Source organism: Megalops cyprinoides, chromosome 5 (assembly GCF_013368585.1).
Source record: "Megalops cyprinoides isolate fMegCyp1 chromosome 5, fMegCyp1.pri, whole genome shotgun sequence".
In the NCBI taxonomy this organism is placed as follows: domain Eukaryota; kingdom Metazoa; phylum Chordata; class Actinopteri; order Elopiformes; family Megalopidae; genus Megalops; species Megalops cyprinoides.
The window spans coordinates 21694432-21721523 of record NC_050587.1 but is presented as its reverse complement, the minus strand read 5'-3'; the positions used below and the strand labels follow the sequence as shown (position 1 = coordinate 21721523).

Genomic DNA, 27092 nt, shown 5'->3' with positions numbered 1-27092 from the left:
AAAAACCACATTTCTGTAATATCAATTGGTCCATCAAACTAAATTAAGACATTTCGGTATGTCGTGATGTGTACATGTGTTCATAAGCGGTATTCTGTCAAACTCTTTGGAAATAGCAGTGCTGTAGGCTGAGTTTGTCATTGCCCGTTTTTAATTACTGTAGCTGGGTAAATGAATTGATAAAACCGTCACAAGCTAGGGCGGGCCGTTCCATTAAAGGGCTACATCGAGGCAAGATGTGGATAAGGAAATGCTTAAGATTGGTTCGAACGAATGTCTCTCACCTCTTGAAGGGGCGGGGGTGAGAGAATACAGCAAAACGCATTTTCCGTCTGTGGCTCCCACATATTCCGACAGTCAAGCGACAACTAGAGGCAATGTCTTTGCAGTGATGTGTTGTCAGCCAATGCCGTCATAAAAAAACTTTGCTACTGATTTCAGAGAGACAGAAAGAAACCAGATTAGATGGACACAGATAACTGGCTCACGAAACTGCGTTTTTCAGACATGTGGCACGGGTTTACATCTCCCTTATCTCTACTGCGTAAATAAGTTTACGAAATGGACTACGTTTAGCCAAAAGAACACAAGAGCGTGTTTCGCGACGCGATTTAACCAGCATTCGAAGCACTCTTGGAAAAGACGCCGCCACATGCATAGACATCTGTTAAAAAACCTGCGGACTGAAGACTCGGAGGACCGGGTGTATTTGGTCTTTGTGTACAAACACAGATCTTCTCCAACCACGACGCACTTCTGTTTTATTGATGCGCCCGTTCCAGTGGTGTAACGGTGAGCACTGTCCCGCATGATCAGTAATAGAATTGTTAGTTATGTTCTGAGTTAAGCGTATTCTTCCCTGATTTGTGTAAAGCGTTGAATGGAAGTTGCAACAAATGAGTATAGTTTTTGGTGGGTATTGTAGAAGTTCGAGTTGTGAGGTAGTAAGAAACTATCTCGTCAGATGTTAGTCAGATGTTGGGGTAAGAATTTCGTCAGACAAATCTGTTGCTATCCATCCCCCATTGCAGCTGGCTGTATTTCGTATTATCTTCCGCGTTATTGTACAACCATCATTGTGTTACTGTTGGGTAAACAGTATTGTGCAGGTACCGGGTACGTCATGAATTTTATGAGCGAAATGGTTGTTTATTAATGATTAATGTTACTGTGTTGATGGTGTACATTATCTTCATTTCCACGAAATTTACTTCAGTCGTTCTCCTGCCCGTTTTCTAAATATGTAACGTTACTGCTGTCGCTGTTTTCTGTAATGCGTTTACAGTTTGCAGTCGTTTGCACATTACATGTTACATCTTACGTTGCACATTTTACAGCTGTCAGTCAATCACAAACGTATGCTCCGATGACTGTGGCAGTATCTGCATCAGCAGTCACGTGTGTCTTCATGAAAATTTGCTTGTAACTGTTCCTTCTATCGTTGGTTTACTGTGAAAACCGTATTCATATTCTTAGTTACTTTTTACTTATCCAGCCCTCCACCCTAAACCTGAAAACGCTGCACTCTACTGAACTGATTAAAATGGTCGATAGTCTGTATGTACCCGAGCGAATGCCATAGCTGGACGAACAGAAACTTTTAGCGTTTGGCGTTGTTTTCATCATCACTTTTTGTGACCACCTTTTTTTGAAATACAGCATTTTACATCACTCTCCCGAATGAAACAGCACTTATAGTTTCAGGTACTGCTCTTATGTTACAGTCGGTTACATGCTTCATAGTTGGCGAGATTATACTTCCAACGTAAAAGCCAAATCAATGCATAAAGACCGAATGTATCACAGGCCAGATACTTGTACATTGGAATGAAAAAAAATTGAATTTGATCTGAATGATTTGTTCAACTTTTCAAGAATACAGAGCCACGAATGCTCTGTCATTTGCTCTCTTAGAAAAAGACAGTTTCAGCCAGTGACACCATTTGCTACATGGAGTGAGATGGGGAAACGTATCGGACATGGGGAAAAAGACGCACTTAATAAAAAATGTTCAGGCAGCCAGGATTCAAGCACACCAGAGCCAAGATAATGGAGGGGCTGATGGACAGACAGCCTACCAAGAATTTTGAATCCTAATTACAAAAGGTTCTGGAACACAAGGCAGAACATTGATAGGCAAAAAAGCCTTTCTTTCAAGGCTTGTAACAGACTGGGGAGGTAGAACACAGTGTCAACACTGAGCAGTCTGTAGCTGGGAATGTGGTGTATTTTGGCATACACATTTTGTTCGAGCTCATACTGAGTCATTAGACATATTATCGGAATTATCCAGGCATGCTATGGAAGATATGTTGCTATTCAGCACTAAATTACAGTGACTTTTCATGTACATTGAGGACTTCAATCTCCAGTCTCATATTCAAAGCCAATGGTAACTTCTGTTAAGAAGGAAAATGAAAGGTTGTGTCTGTGACAAAGCAGAGGTAGCGCATTTTGTTCACAGATCTGTATGCAAACTGAGCAAATAACTTGTGTTAGTTGAGAGGTGTTAATCACTGTGATTCAGCCTGGACATTAATGTCTGCTAGTGTGTGCTGATCATAGAAACAAAACAAAATATATAATCATGTAAGTAGGTTTCCCAGTAAATTTTGGAGAATTTCAGGATACCATTGGCAAGTTGGACTTGAACAGTAATCAGGGAGTTTATAAATTGCCTTGAAGGTGTTTGATAAATCTGCATAAAGTTCATTTATATGTGTGTCAGGTCATCCCTTTTTTTCTACATGGTTAAAATGCAACAGGAAAAGTGTCAAAATGGGTAAAATCACAAACAGCCAGGGGCAAGAAGGAGAAATGTAAGTTATGAAAAGGCCTGTTTGAGGAGGACTCGTTCACAAGAGGGGGAAGATCCCAGTGCAGAAATGAAGAAATGGCTTCAGCCCAGAAGAATTTCCTATTCCCATTTGTTATCTCCCACGTCTGTTTTCAAAACCAGCATCGGAGTTGAAAGAAAGCTGAGGTTCTCATGGGCTTCTGAATATTTGATGCAAGTTGCTGACTGCCAACGGTAGTACTCAGTTTGTACTGTGCTGAGAAGGGAGCTGTACTTGGCATATGCTGACTGGCTCCCACTTCCATATAAGAGAATATCTTAAAAAAAAAGGCTTAAAAAGACTGAAATGCAAAGCAGCATGGTTATGTGAACCACAGGCAGTGTGAAAAGCAGCTGAGGAAGGTGGTCCTGGAGAAGGCCCCTTTTGAAGTGGCACTTCAGGCTTTCTTTTTTGGCTCATAAAAGACCCTGTAGAAGGTGTAGGGAGTTGTCTGAAGTCTGTGTGCCTAATGCCTGTTTGGAGGGTTCATTCCTTGCAGGTTTCAAATATTTACATGCCCTGACCATATACCTTTGATATATTTTCCTAAGGATGTGAATTGTAAGCAATATGATGAGTGACAGTTGCAGCAATGCTGCAGTGTGGTGCCCTTCCTGCGTTGGAGATGTACAACATTTATACCAGTCTGCAGCACTAATGCAACAAATTGTGCCTTTGTCCCTTTAATTTAAAAAGCCTAGACTGATGACCTGCAGATGGTGAGGTGTTAGGACCAAGACAGATAGGGTGTTCTGCAGGGCAGGTAGGTGAGGGTATAATTTTGAATGGTGGCATGGTTTAAAAATGGGCCTCTCCTCAGGTATAGAGCTCTATTTTTGTATCCTTAAGCAAGGTACCTAACCTGAAATTGTATCCATGTGTAAATGAAAAATATGTGAAAATGTAAGCAGCAAAGGGCATCTGCTGAGTAAATAATGCAGTGTAGTAATATTGGACATTAATGCTTTCAGCATAGTATGTCCAGGCCCTGCTGCTTCACCTTCTCCGTGGTTACTGATGTGAACTATAACAAGTGAAGCAGAAGTTTGTGTAGATGCAATTGAGGTTAAGTACTTTCCCTAAGGGTACAACAGGAGTGCCCCACCTGGGAATTCCCCCAAGAAACCTTTGGGTTAAAAACCCTGCTCCTTACTACTATAGCGCACTGCCACACAGAACCTACACATAGAACCTATTCCATACATAGAACCCTTGTACATGAATAATTGTAATTAATGAGTCTGCTATGTTTGATATGTGCAGGGACAATTATATAATTGCCCTGCATGGGTACTAACTGTTCATCTACTTGTTTATTGATTCATGTATGAAGAATTGACCATTTTTTTAGACACTGCATTGTAAACAGGAGCCTCATTTCTACACAGCAGTGCCTTGATGAAAACCTCAGATCAAATTTAATTAAACACCACCATTGTATGTGAATGCTAACTAAAAGCACTGGTTCAATTCAGTTCAGTTTTAATGCAGATGAAAACAATTTTCAATAAGTGCACTTAAATTCTCAAGTTGAGGTTTATTGACGGGTGTTGCAGTCTGCAATTTCTGCCTCCAGCCCTGGGAAATCAGTGTGACAGATGAGGAGGATTTGCAAAGCCTCTCTGCGACTCTTTTGTTGTGAAGAAACAAGTAACATTTAGTGCTACAATTTTAACAGATTTAAAGCTGCTCCCCTGTGACATACTAAGTATTGTGCTCCAAAACTGGCTTATGATTCACTGAGCAGCCAAGGAAAATTTAAATGACCGTGTTCCAGATGTAAGTGTTTCATTTTTTTTTTTTTTTTAAAAAGATTGCAGTGATGTAATTATTTTTGCACTGTGAATTATCTGTCAAAGGACAATTCTGGTTAAAAAGTAAAATATGATCTGTGTCAATGCATAAATAGCTATGATATGCTTACATTCCATAGTACTAGACATCAAATTTCAGATGGTGTCAGATGTCAACCCTCCAGTTGGTGATGCAAGCCGGCTTTAATATCAGCCATCACACTGATGAATACAAAACCCTGCCAGAAAAAAGGCGCTCTTTCCACAAGCTGCTCTCCAGTCACCCAAAAAACCAAAAGCAAGGAAGGGAAACCTCTTGCAAGGGAAACCAGGGGTAAAATCAGAACATGCACACTGCACAGCTCTAATAACCAGTGTGTTACCAGTCAAGCTAAAGGAAATTTGCCCCTTGCTCCATAGGCAACAACACTAGCTGCCCTGCTACATGCCACTCCACTGGCTTGTACGCAGCACTTACAAGCTGCTACTTTCAGCTCTGCTACACATGAATCACCATTTCATTGCATTGAAATTGAGTGAAAAGCTCGACAACTAAACTGAGGACGATACACCCTAGAGCCTGTAAAAGGACGGTCATGTGCTGAAAGAGCAAGTCTGGATTTTCATTTGAATTTGAAGCAGTAAAATTGTCACCACACCCAAATACACACTGAGTCTTTTAGTGATCAGAGAGCTGTCAGCAAAAAGAGGAACTGTTTTTTTTTCCCAACAAGGCTTTGTACTTCTCCATTCACCGTAATGATAAGCTGTGAGGTTACACTGGCTCGTGGCACTGATTGGTGGGGGAAGTGGATTTGGTTACAGGACTTGGCCCAGAATGCTCACTTGCACATGTAAGTGCTTGATGTCTACTGCGTGATAAAAGACATAAAGTTTTAATTTCTGACCTGCTTTCTCCTTTACATCATAGCTCAGGCTACACAGCGAATCCTGCTTTCCCCTTTTTTGAATTGAACTGATCTGGAGTCTTTATCATTCTCCTTGTGTGGAGAGGGTCACATGATGCAGGTCCCCCAGGAGCCTCAGTGAAGGATTTACATTTGGTGCAGGTGCACCGGGGCGGGCTCAGAGAGAGGCAATATCCACCAGCCACAGAGGGCTGTGAAAAACGCAAGCTGAGCACAGCGTTTCTGCCCAGCATCAGGCGCCACTGTCATGGCAACACCAGGCCCTCCAGCAACTGTCAATGTAGGTCAGCGGTCATGTAGGGGCTGTGCTGGAAACGCACAGAGACTGCGACATGCTCCGTCCTTTACGCGTGTCACCGGCCTCTCAGGACCCGACCCTGATCCTGGGTGCATGCGGGTACATTCCCGACACACAGGGTGTGCTGTTCCAAAAAGCGCGCAGAAACAGACACGACTGTCTGTGGCATCCCCAAGTGGAATTTATGGATGGAGCTACCCTTTTTTGGCTAAATCTAATTAGATGGGGAGGGGTTCTCCATAAAACATCTGTCTAGTGCGTAAACATTTTAAATAGATTTCAGTTGTTACCTAGACTGATTCACAATATACCAGAAAAATACCACAGTGCGGCATAGCTTAAGCTTCTAACTGCTAACATTCATATGGTACATGCAAGCTCATGCCTCCAGTGCACTTAAAGCACCCTTACATGGTACAGCTGTACTTAACTTCACCAGATGTGCTATCAAAGATCTCTGCTATCAATCTCAATATGGAATCGTGGTAGAGCTGTGTTAGAACTGCATGGCGATGCCATATACCATCTCTGTGCAACAAGTCACAATTTTTAATCCATCAAATGTTTTTAACACTTTTTAGGGAGAGAGAAATGTACTATTTTTTAAAGAACAGACATCCTCTCTATACAAAATGTCCCGTTGGCTGTGGGTAAGGTGGAACTGTTCTCCTGAATCCTTTCTCATCTGCAGATGTCCAGATAGGCAGCAGGGCAGGTGAAGAGGCAGTACAGGTTCAGCATGTCACAGCAGAGGGTAACAGTGTGGTGTAATAGCTGTAAAGGAATTGTGCTTGTCACCCAGTGCTGTCATACCTTTGAAGTGCCTAACCTGAATTGACCTGAGTAAATATCCAGCTGCATCGATGCATAACATAAGAATACAACAAAACAAAATAATTCAGTATTCTGTACTATTTGGTGGCAATTGCTGGTGTGCAGATTTGACTGTAAGACAAAGTAATTTCACTTAAAAACGAGAACCCAAAAAGATTCTCCTGTCATTTGGGGAAGACACACCGCTGTTTACTGCCAGCTCTAGACGAGGTAGCAGCCAAATATATAGCACAGTATCTCTGAGAGAGGAAAAATGCCTGGTGAAAAATCGAACCGAAATCAGCCAGCAGTAATTTTCCACATTTGTCTTGGTTCTGCTCCTCCGGGCATTGTCTCCGTGCCCCATGCGATGGCAGGGGGGTGACAGAATGACAGACAAAGCAGGGGTGGAGGGAGGTGAGCACCACTTGAGGGGGCTGGGGGTAGTGCACCAGTAGCTGTGCACCTGTTGCTGCTTGATGTGCCCTCCAGTGACTCAATGTCACACGGTGGCTGTTTGGAGGGGAAATGCCATTGAAATACAAGAGGCAATGCAGCCACTGCATGTCCTGTGTTGAGTTCCAGGTCAGTTTATTTAGTATTTCTTAAAGGATAAATGACTGCTAATTGTGAGCTTTAGCGTGTTATCCCCCATTGTATGAACATTGGTATGAATATTTGTTGAGTGGTGCATGTTATTTAGACATAGTGTCTTTAGATCTTTAAATTTGAACTGTTGAATGTGGTTTATGTTTTAAGTTTGTTGATTTACCTCGCTTGTAACATACTGCAGCCTACTGCTGTCTTTGGTAATTGCAACATTACCATTCTGTGCTCTGGAAATTCAAACATTTTTGGTTGCCATGTAAAATTGTTGCTATGAAAACTGTTGCTATTTTCTTTAGTCTGCTTTTACCTTGCGTTTTTTCTTCTGTCTACATTAGCACTTGTGTAATTGTTGTGCACAAAAAAAAATCTCTCTTTGTCTCTGTAATGTTGTTTCTCTCTTCCTCTCGCTCTAAAGCCCGTCTCTTCAGCTCTGAGTACATTTACTTCTTTGTTACGGATTCACTGGGTGGGGTTTTTAGTAGGCAGTGAGCAAGTCATTGGAGCCAGGCGAGGGGATGAGTGAGAGAGGGCACCCGATGGGTGTCCTGCAGGATATCAGTGAGAGAGGGATTGGCTATCAGAGGACTCTGACTAAGAGTTCATCACTGGCACTAGGCTGACATTCTGCCATTAGCATTATCCATCATTACGGGAAGATATTTCTGGACCCCAGCTCAGGGCTGCCCGCTGAGTGCTTCTCTCTTTGACTAGTGGTCCCGGAGTCGGGATCACACCAAACTGTATGAATGGGAACTGTAAATTTTACAGTGCATATGATGTTGTAGGCCGTGGAGTGTCAGAGTACATCTTAAAAAAAAAAAAGCTGCATTGATATCAGTCATTTTGGGGGAATGCCCCATGCCGTGTGTCATAAGATTCAGAAATGGCACTGTTCTCCAATGGCATACACTGAAATAAGCCCACCTATTCATTGTCAGACTGTCAAAGCTATGAATGGCCTCCCTCCACAATCTGCAAAGTAGGCTTTGACTATTGAAATCATTGAATCATTGAAAGTCATTGGAAAGCCCATGGAAAAGACTTGTGTTTAGAGTGGGAACCCTCTGTGTAGACTGTGCAGAGGCAACTGCAATACAGAGAAAGGCAGCAGTCATCCCAGGAAACCTTGGGGAAAAGCCATTTTCTCTCTTTAAATTTGAGGAAGGACAGCTGAGCTGCAGCAGACCTGAAGACCACGCTTGGCGGCAAACATTCCTGCTAAGTTATTAATGTAAGTGCAGCTGTTCACCCGAGTTGAGGGCTTTCACAGGAAATGTATCCCTGGAAAAAAAACATATTTTTGTGAATTTGAACAAGGACGCCTTGTTCACTGCAAGGCAGAGCTTAATTAGTTGGCTTTTAAGCTTGTCGGCTTTGTCAAATGCATGGTGCTCAGTTGGATTGTACAGAGCACTTTTTTTTCTCCTCTTTTTGTCTCTGTGAAAAGTCTCTGATGATAAAATTAGTGTTACATTATCTGAGCGCAAGTGACTTATGGTGCATAATTTTGTTTTGTTTTGTTTTGTTTTGGATTTTTTTTTTTAAACTGGGGGAGGCATGTCGGGGTAGGGATTTTTGTGAACTGTGTACATGTAATTAGAACTTATTCTGAAATGACTTTCTGGAAAAAAAAAAGATAATTAGGCTAGGTGCTGGGGAAAACATCTGAGAACATTGAGGACTTCCTGTTGGTATGCATAGAATGCATGTGAAAGGCTGTCAAACATTCAATACACTTTTCAAAATGATTTTTTTACCCTGACTTTGGAATCACAAATGAGGCCTAACGTTAAACTTGCCTGACTGCAGCATCCTCCACACGCACAGTGCATTCCTGAACCATGATGAATGCAATGCTCTGTTATGCTTACATGCATCCAGTGCCATTTTTCGCACTACAGGTCCTGCAGGGCACCACAGGAGAGCGAGGGCTAATTGGAGGGTTGGCATATTTCTCACTGACTGTCGTAAGCACATGAGAAGCTGTTAGAGCCCACTGATCAGAGATGCGGAGCAGGGGCCCTGGCTGATGTAACCCACCCTTACGTGGCAGAGTGAAACCAGTTATGTCCTGCACCTGTGGGACTCCGAGTCACTGTCATCATGACACAGCCCAGTCCTGAAATTGCAATGTCTTGGGCTGGTCGAGGAAGCGTTCGTGAAATGTTATTTAAGGTTGTTGTTTTCTACAGCAGATCTCAGGACAATACCACAGCCTCAAGGCCTGTGTCGGTCACATGGTCTGGACCTCAGTGTTTTGCTTCTCAGGTATTGGTGATCGTGGAATTTGTTTTCAAAAAGGCATGCCTGCTACCGTGGGATAACAATCAGGGCTAGCGTCCCTTTTCCCCTCCCTTAAACAGAGAAAGGGAGCGGGGTCCATTTACGTCATCATCACCGTCCTTTTCGGAAGAGATCCTAAGGCTTTCACAAAGGCATAAACAAGCAGGCAGCGCTACCTCAGAGAGTCGGGCTGAATAGCCGCAGCACAGATGAATGGAGTCCCGGGGGAGAGGCTAGAATGGAGGCCTTTCCTCGCTGGCTGATTCACCATCTCTGCAGGTGTCCACAGCTGCCTGCCGCAGTCTGGTGGCTCTTTGGCTCGAATGCTTCCCTGATGACCTGGAAGCACATCTTTAGTACCGAGAGCTGGCTCTCCTTTGATGATGTGGAGGTCTTGTGCTGTGACCGCCAACCGCACCCCTGTCACACACCAGTCTGAGCTCTGGAACCAGGTGTTTCGCCTGAGACCATAGCATGGTGTGTGTGTGTGTGTGTGTGTGTGTGTGTGTGTGTGCGCGCGTGTGCCTGTGTGTGTGTGTGTGTGTGCCTGTATATTTGTGTGTGTGTGTGTGTGTGTCTGTGTCTGTGTGTGTGTGTGTGCCTGTGTGTGTGTGTGTGTGTGCCTGTGTGTGTGTGTGTGTGTGTGTGTGTGTGTGTGTGTGTGTGTGTGTGTGTGTGCCTGTGTGTGTGTCTGTGTGTGTGTGTGTGTGTGTGTGTGTGTGTGTGTGTGTCTGTGTGTGCCTGTGTGTGTGTGTGTGTGTGTGTGTGCCTGTGTGTGTGCCTGTGTGTGTGTGCCTGTGTGTGTGTGTGTGTGTGTGTGTGTGTGTGTGCATGTATGTGTGTGTGTGTGTGTGTGTGTGTGTCTCAGTGGGTGCAGCTGCAGCATTTAGTCCCTGACCTTCAGCTGCTCCCTGAAAGGGGAGAATAGAATGATCCCAACTCTGTTTTCTGTCATTTCTGAGGTGCCAAGTCCTAGCCTGTCCCATTAGTGCCACACCTCCTCTGTTTCCATGCCAGTGGATTCCGTCAATAGCCTGGGCTGTCAGCAGGGGGCAAGCAACCAAAAACACAATAACATGGAAGAGATGTCTGTGACTCCTGTATTGATCTGGAAAAAAAAAGCATTGCCCATATTGGTTCATTGTGGACAGTACCTCTGGAGTGTTTGCAGAGGTATAGTATGTTATAGCAGAGTATAGTATAGCATAGGATAGTGTACTGGAATTTGAGAAGGATTTTGTAAAAAGCTGTACAGTTATTTCATGTAAAATTGTAAATACTGATGTAGTTTAGTTGTCACTGCGGTGGTGAATTGTTTTTGATTAGATAAGTTAGTGTAAGTTACCAGGGAGGGGTATTCTTCCCAAGGAAAGATGACTGAAGAGGACAAACATTTTTCTTGTAGCCTGTCATCTCTGTGACTATCTGACTAAACCCTGCAGCAGAGCTGGGTGCGTGGGGGGGGGGTTCAGTTAAAGGTCATTTCCTGTGTCTCTGTCTCTGTCCTGTTCTAACTGTGAGGAGACTGTGGTGGCCAAAAACCAGACAGGCGCTGGGGTTGCTAACTGTAGTTTGGGTGAAATTTCTGCAGTGAACTTTAAAGGCAGATAGGGGAATTCCAAATGATTATTGTACTCATTTCCTGTATTTATTTTACATGATCACAATTTGTTTTTACAGTTGTTGTCTTTTCAAAAACGTTAAAAGAGCCATCCACGTTCATTTTAAATCAATATATTGCATACCTGCTGAAGGAGGAGATCTCACATATATGCAGCACAGAAATTCACTGTATTTACACACTTAACTTGCATTCATTTGTTCCTTGACAAACCTACATACCTCTAACATACAGTATGTTTAAAAACTGCTTGGTGAACTGTATTAGTCCGAGATGGTGTAAGGACGTGCGCAAACACCCAGACCCCCTCAGCTTCTCATGTTAATTGTCTACCCTCCTGGAGATGACAAGGACAGATCTTCCCTCCTCTCCAGCCTCTGGCTGTGCTGATGCGTGGTCTGGTTGGCCTCCACTTGCAAACTGAAGGTGTCCTTGTTTCAATTTCACACCGACTGGTGATGGAGCTTGTTTTTTTCTTTTCGTTAGATGTGGGTTGTTTAGAGGAAGCGTGCTGCTTGGCATCCGTGCTGTTTGGCATCCTGTGTCTGGGGCTGTGATGTTGCCGAGCGGCTGCTGGCTGGCAAGTGCAGGTTAGAGTTCGGCCTGTATAGCGGCAGCTCGTGCGAAAATGAAACCTAAAACACTCCTGCCCACCTGATATGACAGCAGCACCCCACCCCCTGCCCCCACTGTGAGCAGTGTGACACCCCAGTTTGTGGTGTTAACCTGGGTAGCAGTGAGGTCTGGTGGGTGAGGTAGGGGTATTGCAACCATGAGATTTGAGGTTCTATTTTTGGTTTTTACATTCCTGTTTTGCCCTTCAGAAAGGCCGTGAATATCATAATATAATATTAGTAGTAATCGTAATAACATATTATTGCATCAATGAACATCCAGCTGTCTATGCTGTGTCATACTGGGTGATGATAATTAACTACTAAATGTTCGTTGTGTGTTAAGCACCTTCTTGGAAGAGTACTTTTTCCAAATTCTGTCAGACAGACATAAGGGGGAGAAGAGACAAGGTACACCCACTGGCCATCTGGCCAAGGATGACAGAGGTAGGGCTGAAGAGCCTTGAGCACCACTGAACGGAAGGGCAGTAACTGAAGAGCACCATTACTTTACTTCTTGACAATAGGAAAGATAGTAACTCTGAGAGGTTAGCAATAATAGAGATTCGAAAAAAGGTGACCAAAGAGGATGAGAGTAAATGTTTCTACTCTGCAACTCTTTTGTTGCCTCACCTTTGCCCTTCACGTCCCATGATCAGCACTCTTGGCAGTGAATGTTCTGACTGCAAATTGTTGCATCAGTTTGGTAGAAGGGGTATCACCTTTCATTGCCCGCTGACCACACAGCATCTGTTAAGAGAGGGATCTGGAGAGACAGGAAGCCGTCTCCCAAGAGCCAGGTGAAAACTATACGGTCTTTCATGATGATCGATATCAGAAAGCAAGAAGTCACATCTGACACTTTTGCACTCAGTCTCTTCTTCTGCATGGTCTTCAGTTCTCATGGCATTCTAAGCATGCTTTGATTGGCTTGATTTCGGTTCATTTCCGTAAAATGAATGCATAGACATAATTGCTCATTGTTATCAAATTATTGCCTCAGGAAGGGAAAGTATGTATCACAGTACATATTGTATTGTGAACCCAACGTCATGATAGAGATTGAATATTGTGATATGGATTATATTGTGAGAGAAGTGTCATCCCTAATAATAAGTAATTCAGTGGAGAAGAAAAGAAACTCAGTTTAAAACCTACTTGGTCTTGAACAGTGTGGCTCTGAGGTAGACTGACACCTGCAGGCTGGGGGTGGAAGTGCAGATGTGAGGGATGCTATTGTACATCTGACCTGATTTGACTGGGTGTTTGTCTCCTTGTTTAGGGTCCCTCTGCAGTTTGGGGCTGATTTACTCGAATAAGTCTTGCGCAATGCCACCCATCACCTTCCAGGACCTGCCTCTGAATATCTACATGGTCATCTTTGGGACGGGAATCTTCGTGTTCGTGCTCAGCCTCATCTTCTGCTGCTACTTCATAAGGTGAGGGTGTCGTGATGACAGGGCTGTAGACCAGCGGGTGGTGTGGCTCTTGTTTACTTGCAGGGGGATCTGCTTTGAGTGAACCTGGTCCTATTAGTTCTCCTTCTGGTTTTGTGTTTCCTTTATTTGTTCATCGCGCTTTGTCAGGGTTTCTCACCCAGCTGTGAGTCACCTTCAGAACTGCCAAGGTAAGGGATTAGTAAACCCCTGCATTAGAGTGGATACAAAGTTTATTACCAAATAGCCATTTTTAGCGCAATAACAGCTATCTGTATGTGGCTTCTTCCCGTATTTTTTTCCCTTTAGTCATATCTGATGTGGGAGCACACCTCCAAAGTTCAGTGAAATGCTTCCAGGGCAGAAAAGTGTCACATATCTATATGTTGGTTAACTTATCTATTAGCTTTGAAAAACACATAGCATATGTTTTCACTCTTTATCTTTGTAGCCATGCATTTCTATCTACCACATGGAAGCAGCATAGTGCTGTTGCTGTGATATCAACATTGAAATGATATTAGTGGCATTTCTTCCCCCGGAAGCATTTCACATGGCCTCGGAAAACTGGAGGTGTGCTCCCGCATCAGGTATGACTAAAGGGAGAAAATACGGGAAGAAACCTAATGCCACATACCAGGGATAGCTGTTATTGTGCTAAAAATAGCTATTTGACATATCGTGACGGCTGTATCGCCTTTTTCTGGCATCCATCACCCTCTCTCATAGTCTATCTCTTTCTCTCTCTCTCTCTCTCTCTCTCTCTCTCTCTCTCTCTCTCTCTCTCTCTCTCTCGCACGCACGCACGCACGCACACACACACACACACACATACACACACACACACACACACACACACACACACACACACACACACACACACACACACTCCACGCATCCTTGAGTTAAAATGGTAAGGCACCAAGGCAGCATTCCACTTTGGGTCCAATGCCAGCTACTATTTGCCTGCCTGCCACTCACAGAAATGATGTTTTATTTTTTACAAACAGCAGCAGAACGTTATTTTATCTACATCCTCACACTGCCCCACTCCAACACATACACACACGTCCAAAGGTCAGTCTGCTTGAGGCAATGTGCCAGGTTCCACTAACCCCCCAGGAAAGTGAAGGATGATGAGTAGGGTGTAGATGGGGTTTATTGCCTATAATAAGCAATATCTCTGTCTATGGGCAGTGCCAGCTGTATGACAGGGACTTCTGTCCACATTGCAGTTAGAGTTTTCTCCCAGTCCTCTACCACATCAGTAAGATGGTGTTTAAACACTTGCTTTACCTCTGGTTACTGTTTGCATCAAGGACTGACCTTACCTATATTTTTAGCAGTTGCTGGTGTGGTAATACTTACCTTGCACTACGTAAATCTACCATTACCACTTTTGTGAACACTGTACACATTAGTGTACAGATAATAAAGTCACATTTATAGCTTTACAAACTTTGTATTTCTCATTTGAATCTCCCATCATTGGCACCCGTTACTCTTTAGACTTTTCTGAACATATTTGATGAGCTGTTGTGTGCCTTTGATGGCTCTCCTGACAGAATGTTATCATGCTAACATGAGCCTTTTCCTGTTGCACTGTTCAGAGGCACTTTTGAGCTATATAAATGGATGGAAAGAGAGGGATGGATCTATTAACTGAATTGGTCAGCCACAGAAGCTCAAAACAAATTTCCATTTTGGGACATTGTACTGTTACAATATGAGGCAAACTACAAGAGTGAGTTTTTTTTGACATTTTTCCAATAATGCATGCATGAGAGAGCTAAGCTGATGTGATATTTTTTGTGCTTTTTCCCCTTTACGAAATCCAGTCTGGAGTCGCCAGTTTCACATTAAGCTTGTCTCACTGCAACAATCTGCAGTGATGAAGCAGCACCAAAGCGAGATGAATGTACTTGTCCGATACACTAGCATAGAGCCAATGGCTGTTTTTAGCACTACAGTTTGCACATTGTACCAAAGCAAGGTTGTTTGCCGATTGGAGCATAGGCACTACCCCACTGATTTTTGTACCTGAGAGCAGTGAGATGAAGAAACCCTAGCTGACCTGCCTGCCCCTGATCCCTGGAGTAATGAAGCTCGTTTGTTGCCAAATCACCATTGTGCTGTCTTGATCAGCACCAGCAGATACCATGGGCGGTTTCAAACCCAGGCCATAGGGGAGCCTCTTGCCCCAATGTAATATTTTGCGGGAAGTGTATTATTGCATATCAAAAAGATGCACACTTTCAGTCTGCTGATTTAGATGTGTTTTGCATGTTGCATGCTTGAGTATGCAGGAAATGCAGAAGTAACTTGTATGGAGGAGTAATATGCTGTACGTAGTAGCAAGAAGGCACAGGCAACAACGGTCTCCACACAGATTGTTCGGCATCTTTTTAACCAAAGAAGCAAGAAGCACTGGTAGCTACTTTGCTGGTATGGAAAACTTTTTAGAGCTCCGTGCTAGCTGTGTGATTGTGATGTGACATGTTAGAAGCTGGTTTAACATCATATGACAGCTGGTGATATACCACATCCATTCACACTGCAGTTTCCAGCAGTTAGGCTTTAAACCACTGCAGAAGTTATATCAAAAGCTTCAGAAAGTTGGAGAGGTTTCACCTCCAACTGGACCCCTTTCACACCAGCCCTCTTTACGGCATCACCCAAAGTATGGCTTTGAAGCCAGTTCTCGTGAGACCTTCAGTGCCACACTATTTTTTTGTCAAAAAAGGAGTGTGAAAAAGCTAAAATAAAAAGATAAGGACAAAAAACTACCAACTTCTAAAACCGCCTGGCGTAAGCATAGGACATGTCCATTTTTCTGCTGGCATCTGCTAGAGACAGTGGGTGGGTGGAGGATATGGGACAAAGTTCACATACACTTTTGGCCGTTTGTGGATGTGGGGATTGTTTATTTATTGTTTATTTAAGGTCTTTTCTGCCTGCATCCATCAAACTATACAACTGCCCCCCCCCAAACATAATCGTTGCACATGGGACAATAACTGTTCTCTAGCCATCTGGTCAGGATTTGCACTATACAGTTATCATTGTTTTGCATATTGTACAACAATAACTGTTTTTCTACTGCACTTCATACTGTATAATAGCAATAACCTTACCCTTGTTTATTCTTGTTTCATAATTCATTTTATACTATGTATATAATCATAGCACAAGCATGATAACTTCTCAACGCATAATTGCACAAACTTCTTTCTATTTGTTGTATTTTATACCTCTTTATTTATTTGATTCAATTTATTCTTTTGTTGTTTTTGATGCGTGCCGGACGGTGCAGTTGTGACACTCAAATTTCCCTCGGGATTAATAAAGTATTTCTTATTCTTATTCTTATTTAGTAATGTGTGGCGGTTTTATAATCGTATGAGTATCGTCACATGTTTTTCAATAATAAATTCATCTGTCCTAACACACAAAGGTCAATGCTTTGGTTGGGGTGGCGGGGTGGGGTTCGAGGGTTAGGGCGGGGTGTTGTCTTGGCAGGGTTTGTCTCCTGGTATCAGTCTGAACACAGCTGTTCTATGGGTCACATTGAAGGCTTGGGCTGGACCGCTTGGGTCGAACAGACCAGCACACTCCCCTTTCCTCGTGGCCTATGTTTTTTATCTAAACAATGAGCTCCCAGAGCAGAGACATTGTTGTGACAGGAATAGCAGCTCCCACAGGAAACAGAACAACAGGAAGCTGCCAGCCATGCTGGAGACAGACGTCACTCAGCAGGTTGGGGAGGGGTGACCCACGCAGTGATGTAACTCATCATGGACTTAGAAGCTTAGAAGTTTGAAGACTCGTCTAAGTGATAAACAAACAGATTACTCTCGCACATTGAGCCTTGCATGAATCACCATATTTTTATTAGGCTTAAGCTAATGATTCAGTGGTACGGGCCTTCCGATCATTGATGGTCTGTAGATCTGTGATTCATGTAAGAAGGGGCGTATAACTTTTTTCTTTTGTTTTGTTTTTTTTTTTAATCATTTTTCCCCTCTTATGTACCTGGAGTTGTCTTTTCAGGTGTGAAAATGTTATTTTCTGCATCAAGACACAGCCAAGTGGAAATGCATGGTTGTGGTTGCTCTCAGATGTCAAAGGAAGATGTGGAACACTTTTCTCACAGGGATTATAGGTCACCCAGATATGATTATAGAAGATCTGAGATGCCTGAAATCTCTCTCACAAATAACTACCTTTTATGGTATCTCAGCAGGGAAACCTCATAGAATTCTGTAATCAAAACTATTGTTTAGGGTGTGTTTTTGTCCGTTTTAGTTGACAAATAACGTTGTAGAAGTATCTTTGTAAAAAGGGTCTCCTTTGACCCAGATATCCCCTGCTCTCTCAGATTATTGAAGAGCAAAGAAGTTCTTGGCAGGTCTGAGTTTTCCACTGACGTGAATCTGCAAGGGAGAGCATATCCTGGCTCTGTCTACAGCATGACGTTTATTGTTGTATGGAATATTTTGTGCTCATTTCTCCATTATTGGTCATTTACACAATTTGAAGAGTTTTATCCTCCAGGAACAATAATACAACATTTCCAAAGCTTTTTTTTCTCCAGTGATTACTTTCAGGCATATTTTATTTGATTTAATCCCCAGCTAATGACATACAATGTATTCAGCTGCATGAAAGGTTTTTTTTTTGCTCAGGAAAGAATGACTCTGAGAAATCTATCAGCAAAACAGAGGGTGTCATTATATCTATGCCTTAATTCCACATGACATATCCTGTCATAGCTTGTATCATGTTATTGGAAGAAGTCAGTTTACGAGCCATACTATTTTTACGTCAAACATGAGACACTTGTTTTCACAGCTGGACCTTGACGTTACTTGAGTAATTGAGGAACATTTCCTTTCCTGGTGGTAAAGAGGGCATACCCATGTGCAATTTTAACTAATTCCCTCCTCATGAGGATTAATAAAGTATTTGTTTATCTCATTTGAAATCAACAGTCATTAAAGGTGATTAACCAGCCCCTTGGGTCACTCCAAAGCCCAGTGCTCTAACAACTACTCCACTCTATGTCAGTCAAAAGTCATAACAGTGTTCAGCAAGTGCTCAGTAGTAGCAAGAGGAGAGTGCTTCATGTATGAAGCCTTACAGGCAGACAGTGCCTTTGCTAAGAAGATCAAGAGTATTACTACAGGAGAGAGGGTCAACTGCTAGGCCAGGTCTATGACCCTGACAACTTTCTTAGTCCTAACTGCTAACTACTATGTCTTGTTGAACCAATGGTAATGTGCTGTTGTAATGTACAACTGCAGTTCTGTACTAACCTGGTCCATTTATACTTCTGCTTAAGAGGCTCCAGCCACAGAATTCACATTTGAACTGCACTTTGAGTTATAGTCTACCTTTATAAGGAGTGTGCTGTTTGTATATGCCAGAGTATGTTTTGTGGAACATATCCCATAATGCAGCAAAATGTGCACCAGCCAAAGAAGAAGCCAAAGATCCTTGCCATCTCACTACTGTGCTTCTCTGTCTGTGTTTTTCAATTTCTGTCTGAGTACGGTCTTATCGAGAATCGACGCAGTCCGTCAGGGCACTGACGTGGTTTCCTGCCCCAGATGAGAGGTCTAGTGCTCAGCGGAGTGTGACAGCACATCACTAGGTCACCACTCTTTTTGTGTTTCAATGAGGCCCGCCTCATACAAGTCAGACTAGGTGCTCATCGTCCCCCATTCACTGATTAAAGTGTTGCCGACTGCCCCGGCTGGCAGACAGGGTTTATCTGACCTCACAAGCTCCCCTTGCAAAAATGCCAGAGATCTGCTTCAGTGGGGGGAGAGCATCTGAGCTTTTTTCAGGTTTATCACCATGGCCACCCTCTGCTCACGTTTTTATCCATTGTCTCTTTCTCATTCCCTCTCCATTCTCTGTAATCACAATTGACAAATCCTTTATCTGGGTGGTTTGTGTCATTTACCCCCCCCCCCCCCCGCCAAATCCTTTTCTTATTTCTCTCTGTGGTTTCTCCCCTCTGTTCTCTTTCGAAGAGTGTGTGTTTTTGTCTGTTCTATCTTTCTGTCTGACCTCAGCATTCTCTCACACGTGTCCCTTACATATCCAAAGCTGAGTTATTTGAATGTGCATCCCTTGATTTACCTTTAGCCCATTTACCTTAAAAGGTTTCACTAGTGATGTTAAACATTACAATTTTAGAGAGCTACATGTAAAAGCTCAGCTGGATACCCCACCGTTGCTGTGAGACATTAGAATTTCTTGAACTATGGCAAACAGAAATCATGAATATTATTATTAGCAAAGGTAAATATCTGGATCAATTTCATGTGAAATTAGCAGTGCACAAGCTTTAGAAATCAGTGTGACATTCATTTCATTTGATGAACATGTAATGTGATGGGCTATCAGACGTCCTTGAGTCAAGGTTGTCGCAGAGTGATTGTACACACACGTGCGCGCACACACACACACACACACACACACACACACACACACACACACCGCCTCAGAGCAAGTTCTTCTTCCTTCAGCCTTAACTACTTCCCAACTCAAACAATCAGGAGGAGATCTTTATCGTCTCTGTTTTTGTCCCCGTCGTTATTTTTGGCTTTTGGATGTGGCTGACAGCTACAGTTAAACAGCGAGTCCTGTTCTTCCTCTGTTTTCTCAGTGGCAGTAAACTACACAAATCCGTCCCAAGTGAAGTCACTGACAGAGACAGCGTTTCCCAGGAGCCTGCTGGCCCTGAAGCAACACACACAATAACATGGAAATATAAAAATAACAGGTATCGCTTTGTTGCAGTAACATTATGTGGGTAGGAACCTACATATACATACATACATCAGGGTTTGCGTTTGTTCAGATTCAAAGAATGATCTGAGATGTTGTGGGGTCTCTATGAATTTGTGCTATTGCTTGATCTACAGAGTAACAGAGGTGAATGAATTTTGTGAAGGACTTTCTCACCTTTTATTTCCTGTGGTTTCTGGCTTATTTGTCATTGCCTTAGATTCAAAGCCATTCTCAATATGGCTACCCCGTTCATTTTTTACACATTAGTAGCTTTTCACAGCTTTCACTCATTCATTTCATATGTTTCACACTTATTCAGCATGGACTGGTGTAGACTACTACAACTCCTTCCTCCTGGCAGTGCTGAACCACAACCAGCAGTTCTACAAAACACAGTTGTCTGAAAAACAACAGCCTGTTTGGTCTCTAGTTTGGCAGGCTTATTATTCTCTGCTATATGTGTCTGAAATATGTTGTCTGCACTCTGGGTCAAAAGTCACCCCCATAACTGCGACCAAATGTGTTTTTTAACATGCACTAAACAATTCATACATTAACCTCACATTTCATCCATTCGTCAGACATGGATTGTATGTGTGTTCATGTTGCTTGTACAGTCTGTCAGCATTTACTCCTTCATCAAATTTTTCCCAGATTTATTAAACATTATTTCTGTAAGCACTGCTGTCCATAGCTCAAAGCCGTCATCCCCTTGGCATAAAAGCATTATGTTTGCCAATCTTCTAGTTATTAAATGGAATTTATTCCTTGTCGCAGAATATGTCTTTTTGTAGTTATGTTCTTCATCCTTCTTCCCCCTTTTTTCCCAATTCAGTTTGGAATGGCCTGTTGCACGTATGTCTTTGAAAACCCCTCTGTGCTCAGGCAGGAACACTGACGCGAGACAACCATAGTCTGATAAACCTTTACACAGCCAACTGCCATTTTTCATACTACACTGCAGCAGAGCAAACACTGACTGGAGGATAGGTTCATCTCTGCTGATGTCATCCCTGCAACTTGCAGGCATCTCAGGGGCCACTAGAGGGTGCCACAGCAGTGAAATGAGTACAACCTTCCCGACAAAGCAAATTGTGTTCCCCTGCTGTGGACTCTGGGTCACTGTCAACGATGACACAGCTCAGACTCAAGCCCAGGTCTATACTTAGGGCTCAATCTGTGCTTGTTAAAAACACCTAACCTGCTGAGCCACCTAAGCCAATTGAAAGAATGTAACAGCTGGCTTATCAGCTGTCAGTTGTGCGGACATCATGAAAATCATTACTTTTATTGGATAAAGCATAATGGATAATTTTTGTAGATGTGTGTCTGTGGCACAGCATGCAGAAGGGAGTAAATGGAACAATGTCATGTACACTGGAAGGCAGTACAAAGGCATGGAAATGGGGAACAGGACACTGTTGATTGGTCAGTACATGACCGCAGTTGTAAAGACAACACATTGATTTTTCAGTCTGAAGTGACTTGATCCTTGCGTGATTTATTTCTCTATTATGTCTCTAGTCACTGTTGTTTTTCCCTCAAGAATTTTTTTAAGCAGTAACTGCTCCCAGGGTCAGATGCACACACACTATATCGGTCTGTAATTACCTCTTTTTGTGAGAAAAGCTCATGAGAGTCTCAGTGTCATTCTCAAGTACTTGAGTGCAGTGCTCATCAGTTTGAGTCCTTCATCTGTGTGAACGCTCTTTCTGAAAGATGGAGAGCTTTGTTTCTTGCCTCACCATGGACAGTGCAGTGTTTATTTTCTCATGCCTTCGCATGTTTTATCATTTTTCCACCTAAATTAAGATCCAAAGATTAGAGTGAGCTGTGTTGCCGTGGGCAACCAGTCCTGACATGCGATGTGTGTGGAATGCCTGTGCTGGTGTGCAGTGCTGTACGTCACTGAACTTAGTGTTTATTAGATGCCTGATAAGAATTCTGCCTTTTCTTAGTGTTCAATGAAATGGCATTTTAGGACTCCGAGCTCCAGACAAAAATGCTATTTAAATCTCAACAAGTGGCACTGATTGTTCCGCGCTCACAGGAACACACTCACACAGAAATGTACAAAACTGTGAAGTCTGGTACACCACAAAATCTCATTTCATGAGAACAAATAATGTACATTTTTGACTGTGAGTTCCTGCACGTTCTTCAAGCTCTTATAAGCATCATTTTGTGTAGTTCTAGTGGGGACACACTGTAGCGTGTGATTACGCATACTGATCTCATTACCAGCTAAGAGCAAGAATCTGCTGTTTAGACACAGTTTATGACATGAGCTGCAAATAGAAACCTGCTCTGGCTGGCGTGACGCCATGACGGTGAGTCAGACAGGTCAATGAATGCCTTTGTAATTGTCGGTCGGATGATCAGTAATTCAGAGGAACATGATGCAATTCCTATGAACACTTTTTGCACTGGTACCTTGCACTATGCTTTATGTTGATACGTTTTAAAATGTATCATTTGTAGTGTTCCATTTCTGATGAAATATATGTGTATAGTTTAAGACTCAGACTTTACTCCTCTGAAGATCCAACCTGGAGGACCATGTTTTGCACGGCATTGGACTATGGTACTGTATATCTAAGCTGCAGTAAGTCTATGATAAAAAAAATACTTAGAGAAAAAAATTAAGGCCAATCTGGCAAATTGTTTGCTCTTAAGACTGGGCCATATGGCCTAGGTCAAGGACAAGGGCCAATGAAGATAAAGCAGATTGGATCCCTAAAATAACTAAGGTGATCACATAAACAGTGACCATACATACCACACACACACAGACTGCTATAGGTTATAAATGAAGAGATGTAAATACGACTAAGTGAAGTGCATTTGCAGTGTCATGAAACCTATGAACTGTTACTTTACCAAGGGAGGAATTGAGAATTAACATTGAGATTATACGTTTTAACACACTAACACTGAATAAACCTGGCCTACATTTGACAGGTCAAAGTAGTCATAAACTGTTCTTGAAATCACATTAGCCCACTGCCCCAGATCTCTGTAACTCAGACCAAGTAGCTGAAACTAATCCCAGTGTTATAAGCCACCTTGATGCAGCAGCTCCACAGACTCGCTTTCCAGCTGAGTAGGACTTAGGAGCTGCTCTTCCAATTTCCATGTATGGAACCATGCCTGGCCACTGCTCCACCCACCTGTCAGGGATAGCCAGTCAGGGGAGGCAGAGAGAGAGAGAGAAAATGTGTCACTCTGCTAGTCCACAATTTAGAGAACAGTCTGTAGTTGGCTGAATGATTAAGCATCTGGAAAAACTGCAGCAACAAGAATGTTGCCTTTTTTCTTTAAACTTTGCAAGAACCATACTATAACTCTAATATTCATGTGTATGTTTCCCTTTCTTTCCTCCACAGTAAACTGAGGCACCAAGCCCAGAGTGAGAGGTTTGGATACAAAGAGGTAAGAGATGATTTCAGATTGATGACAGCTCTGTGGTGATGCCCACCGCCCCCCACCCGCCTAGTGCACCACACTTGCTCGCTGATTATGTGATCATTCTGCATTGTTTACTTAACCCGCATTGATGTGTTACGTTCCCAAACACACTCTCAGCACCCAGGACTGTTTTCATGTTTGACCAGAGAAAAGACGGACTTTCGTTTTGGCATTTTGAAAGATCTTTATTGCCTTGTGGGTAGCGGTCACAAGTCAGGAGGACTAAAAGACTGTAGAAGAAAATCATCGCTGGCCTCACAATTACAGGCCACTTTGTGAGAAACAGCTATGTGAAAAATGTTGGTTGATTTGAGCATTGAGCGACTACGATGTTTGCACACAAACAGCAATGTGTCTCCTGACGGGAAACAAAAGCACAAATACTTGCCACAGTTATCCATCCCTTAACAAAAGCATAGGTGACCACTGACTTTTTTGAAATTAATTTTATCTTGTTAATTGACCCATGTGCTCAAGCTCACAAAACCACACATAGCTTCCTCAGCTTCCCAGTAATGGGAGGTTAGTTTGCAGTGACATGCACTGTTTTGCTGACATTACAGCCAGCTTAGAATGAATGTTAACAGTGATGAAGTTCCCATTGGTGTTCCCACCCGACATGCAGTGAAGACACATTCTGTCCACCACCACCATCACCCCCCCCCCCCCAATAACTTAGTTTAGGTTTTGGATAGTGGTGGGGTCCCTTCCTCGTCCCATTTCTGCAAACTGTGTTCTCAGCCGAGATCAGACTGTTCTTCTCTGACAGAAGGGCAGGCTTCTCGGGCGAAGGCTGAATAGCACACAGGAAGATTAATTGCTTGATCTGTGTTCTGATCTGCTGTGATTCTCAATCCCCAGCAGACTGGGCTCGGCTGGAATGTCTAGTGTATGGAATGTTTTTTTTTTTTGTTTTGTTTTTGCAATAGTTCTTCAAAATGTTGCCTGAGCACAGATAGGGCAGCAATGCTGAGAACCACAGCTTTGTGCCATAGCCTGGTTTTAGTGATACACCACTAAGTATAATTTGGTGTTTTATGCTCAGAAATTCCACTTTGGGTATCTGCACAAAACAATAGGTATAAAAATTCGTAAACATATATGTAATTTTATATGATTCATAAATTATCTATAAATTCAGGAAATAAAAATGTATTTGACTGCTAGCAGTGTTTTTAAAATATTAATGTTAATATGAATGCCTTACAGGTTATATTCAAAGGGGATACCAAGAAATTAAATCTCCATGGGGTAAGGACTTTGTTTTTGTATTTTCACACCCAAGCAACTTGTTTCTGTTCACAGTAAAATCATTGCAGCACGAATATGTGTAGGAGTGAAGGGTAACATACAGATAGATAACAGACAGATTTCTGAGCGAACAGCATTACCTAAATCATTCTCAATTTACCATGGCAGTTTCGTACTGTTGTTATTTGTGAATAACTGTGCCTGTGGTCTCCTTCTCCCTCCCTCTGTCTCTCTCCGTGTCTCTATCACAGCAGACATGTGCTGTTTGCCTGGAGGATTTCAGAGTGAAAGATGAGCTGGGAGTGTTGCCATGCCAACATGCCTTTCACAGGAAGTGAGTGGCGAATGAGATGTGCAGAGATTGGTGCATTGCCGCGGCTTTGAATTGTCAATGACAGAGAGGCCAAGGCATTTCGAAGCTGTTATTTCCCCAGAGAAAGAACTGTTTCTGCTGTCCATGGTATGATGAACATAATAACACCCCCCCCCCAAATAAAATCACTGCATAATGTCACAAAAGAAGTCCATGAGTTCACAATAGGCACAGTCACATTGAAAGCATAACGGGTGGTACATTAAGCTTCAAATAGTCACAGTTAGGGCAACCAGAGTCAGCATGCTCTTTAAATCTCTGATATATTGTCATGGATACATTAGATGGACTAATGGAGATGGAGATGGAGAAATCCGGTCTACAGCCAGTCTGTGGTTTTTGTGAAATTAAAAACTGCTTTCAGATCACTTGGATATGAAAATCCCAATTCTGAATTATCTGTAACAATAATTAGGCAAGTGCCGCTAACAATGGGTCAAATTATAGACTCACTGAGGAATTCCATTTTAAGACCTGTTTGTAAATTGACTCAGCTGTGCTTCTGGTACAACGGGTGTGTTTAAAAGGAAGCCCCATTTTAACATTTCCTGTTTTCCATGGCAAAGCCTGAATGGAGGACTTCTTGATTTGTGGTCTTTTGTGTGACTGTGTGTGTGTGTGTGTGTGTATGTGTATGTGTGTGGTTGGGTGCAGTACATTTGTTAGTGTGTATTTCTTTGTGCATGGAACATTTGTTAGTGTATGTGTGCGGTGCATTTGTTAGTGTGTCTGTGTGTTTGCCTTTCCTGATATGACTGTGCTTTCCCATTTCCCAGAGAAATCTGGGAGTGGTGAGTTTGTGTGCTAAAATTGTCTGCTGCGTCAGGCAGTCCAGCAGGTCTCTGACTGGTCTCTGTGCCTGTCGCGTGGCCTGTCCCACCCCCTGCTGTGGTCCTGAGCAGTGTGCCCTCCACACAGTCCCCCACAAATAGAAAGGAAGTGCAGGAATAACATTTAGGCCCTCCACACTGGTCCTTCACCTTGTGATCCTCTGTACTCCCACACGCCACCAAGCACTTAATGTGTTCATCTGGCCAGCATTTCCTGTGATATTCCTGAGGGCTGTGGAAAACAAGGATAGGGGCTGGTCTCGGGCGTAGCCCAGAATGTTCTATGTGCTGACGCACCTCTGTGTCCCCACAGGTGTCTGGTGAAGTGGCTGGAGGTACGGTGCGTGTGTCCCATGTGCAACAAACCGATTGCAGGCCCCCCAGGACAGCGCCACAGCCTGGGGACATTGCTTGATGAGCTGGTGTAGGGAACACTGTCTGTATGTGGTGTTACAAGATAAATTGAACAAATACACACATATACATACACATATATATATATATATAAAACAAAACTCTCTGGACAGTACAAGGAGCTCTCTTGGCCATGATGACATGTGTCTCCTCCAGGAGTAAGCTATCAAGTTTAAAGCCAAAAACGAAAAATGGGAAGTTAAGCTGTCTAGAGAACTTGATAAAAGGATCTGGACTTACAGCTCTGCTGACAGTGAGGGGGACGGATGGAAATGTACAAGATTAGACTGCAGTGGAGCACAAAATGGTTGAAAATGCAGATTCTCTTTGATGCTTGTTGTTGATTTTTGACAACACGTCTGGTGTGGAGTGGATGTGGAATCTGGGCACAGCTGATCAAAAGAGACCTGACCTTTGACCCCAGGCTCCTAAGCAGACACTTGGAAAGACCGTTGGTTCCTCTACCAATATGAAATGGATAGCTCTGTATGTTCGAGTGAATTATATGTAAACATCAGATACGCCATTTGAGTTGCTTATCAAGATCTTTTTTTTTTAAAGGAAACATTCCAAAAATTTTGAATTTTTTAGACTGTTATATATAAAATGAAAAACGAAGCACTTACAACACAACCAGTATTTCTCTCCTAGTGGGAGACACACAGCCTGTCTTCACAGTTACCTGGGGTGCCTTCAGAGGGAGTTCTGGGGTCACATGCAAA

At 42.9% G+C, this 27092-nt stretch overlaps 1 protein-coding gene across 2 annotated transcripts; it reads left to right on the top strand.

The window, feature by feature from the left end:
* The first annotated feature begins 361 nt into the window (after positions 1-361).
* LOC118777451 (RING finger protein 122-like) lies at positions 362-27092 on the top strand. 2 transcript variants are annotated; one of them, XM_036528354.1, is made up of 6 exons: positions 362-792; positions 13080-13236; positions 23421-23466; positions 24712-24753; positions 25008-25087; positions 26270-27092. In XM_036528354.1, exons 1-6 carry the CDS (start codon positions 768-770, stop codon positions 26382-26384), a joined length of 465 nt encoding a protein of 154 aa, XP_036384247.1. In that variant the 5' UTR covers positions 362-767; the 3' UTR covers positions 26385-27092. The 2 variants fall into 2 exon arrangements, with proteins under 2 accessions (XP_036384247.1, XP_036384246.1); XM_036528353.1 differs by having other exon boundaries at positions 25005-25087.

Bases quoted from the DNA above. Each gene is read 5' to 3' on its own strand.
- LOC118777451 (XM_036528353.1), top strand. From the start codon at position 768: ATGCGCCCGTTCCAGTGGTGTAACG. The intron at 793-13,079 runs GTGAGCACTGTC...CTCCTTGTTTAG, and splicing joins CCCGTTCCAGTGGTGTAACG to GGTCCCTCTGCAGTTTGGGG. The intron at 23,467-24,711 runs GTAAGAGATGAT...AATGCCTTACAG, and splicing joins AGAGGTTTGGATACAAAGAG to GTTATATTCAAAGGGGATAC.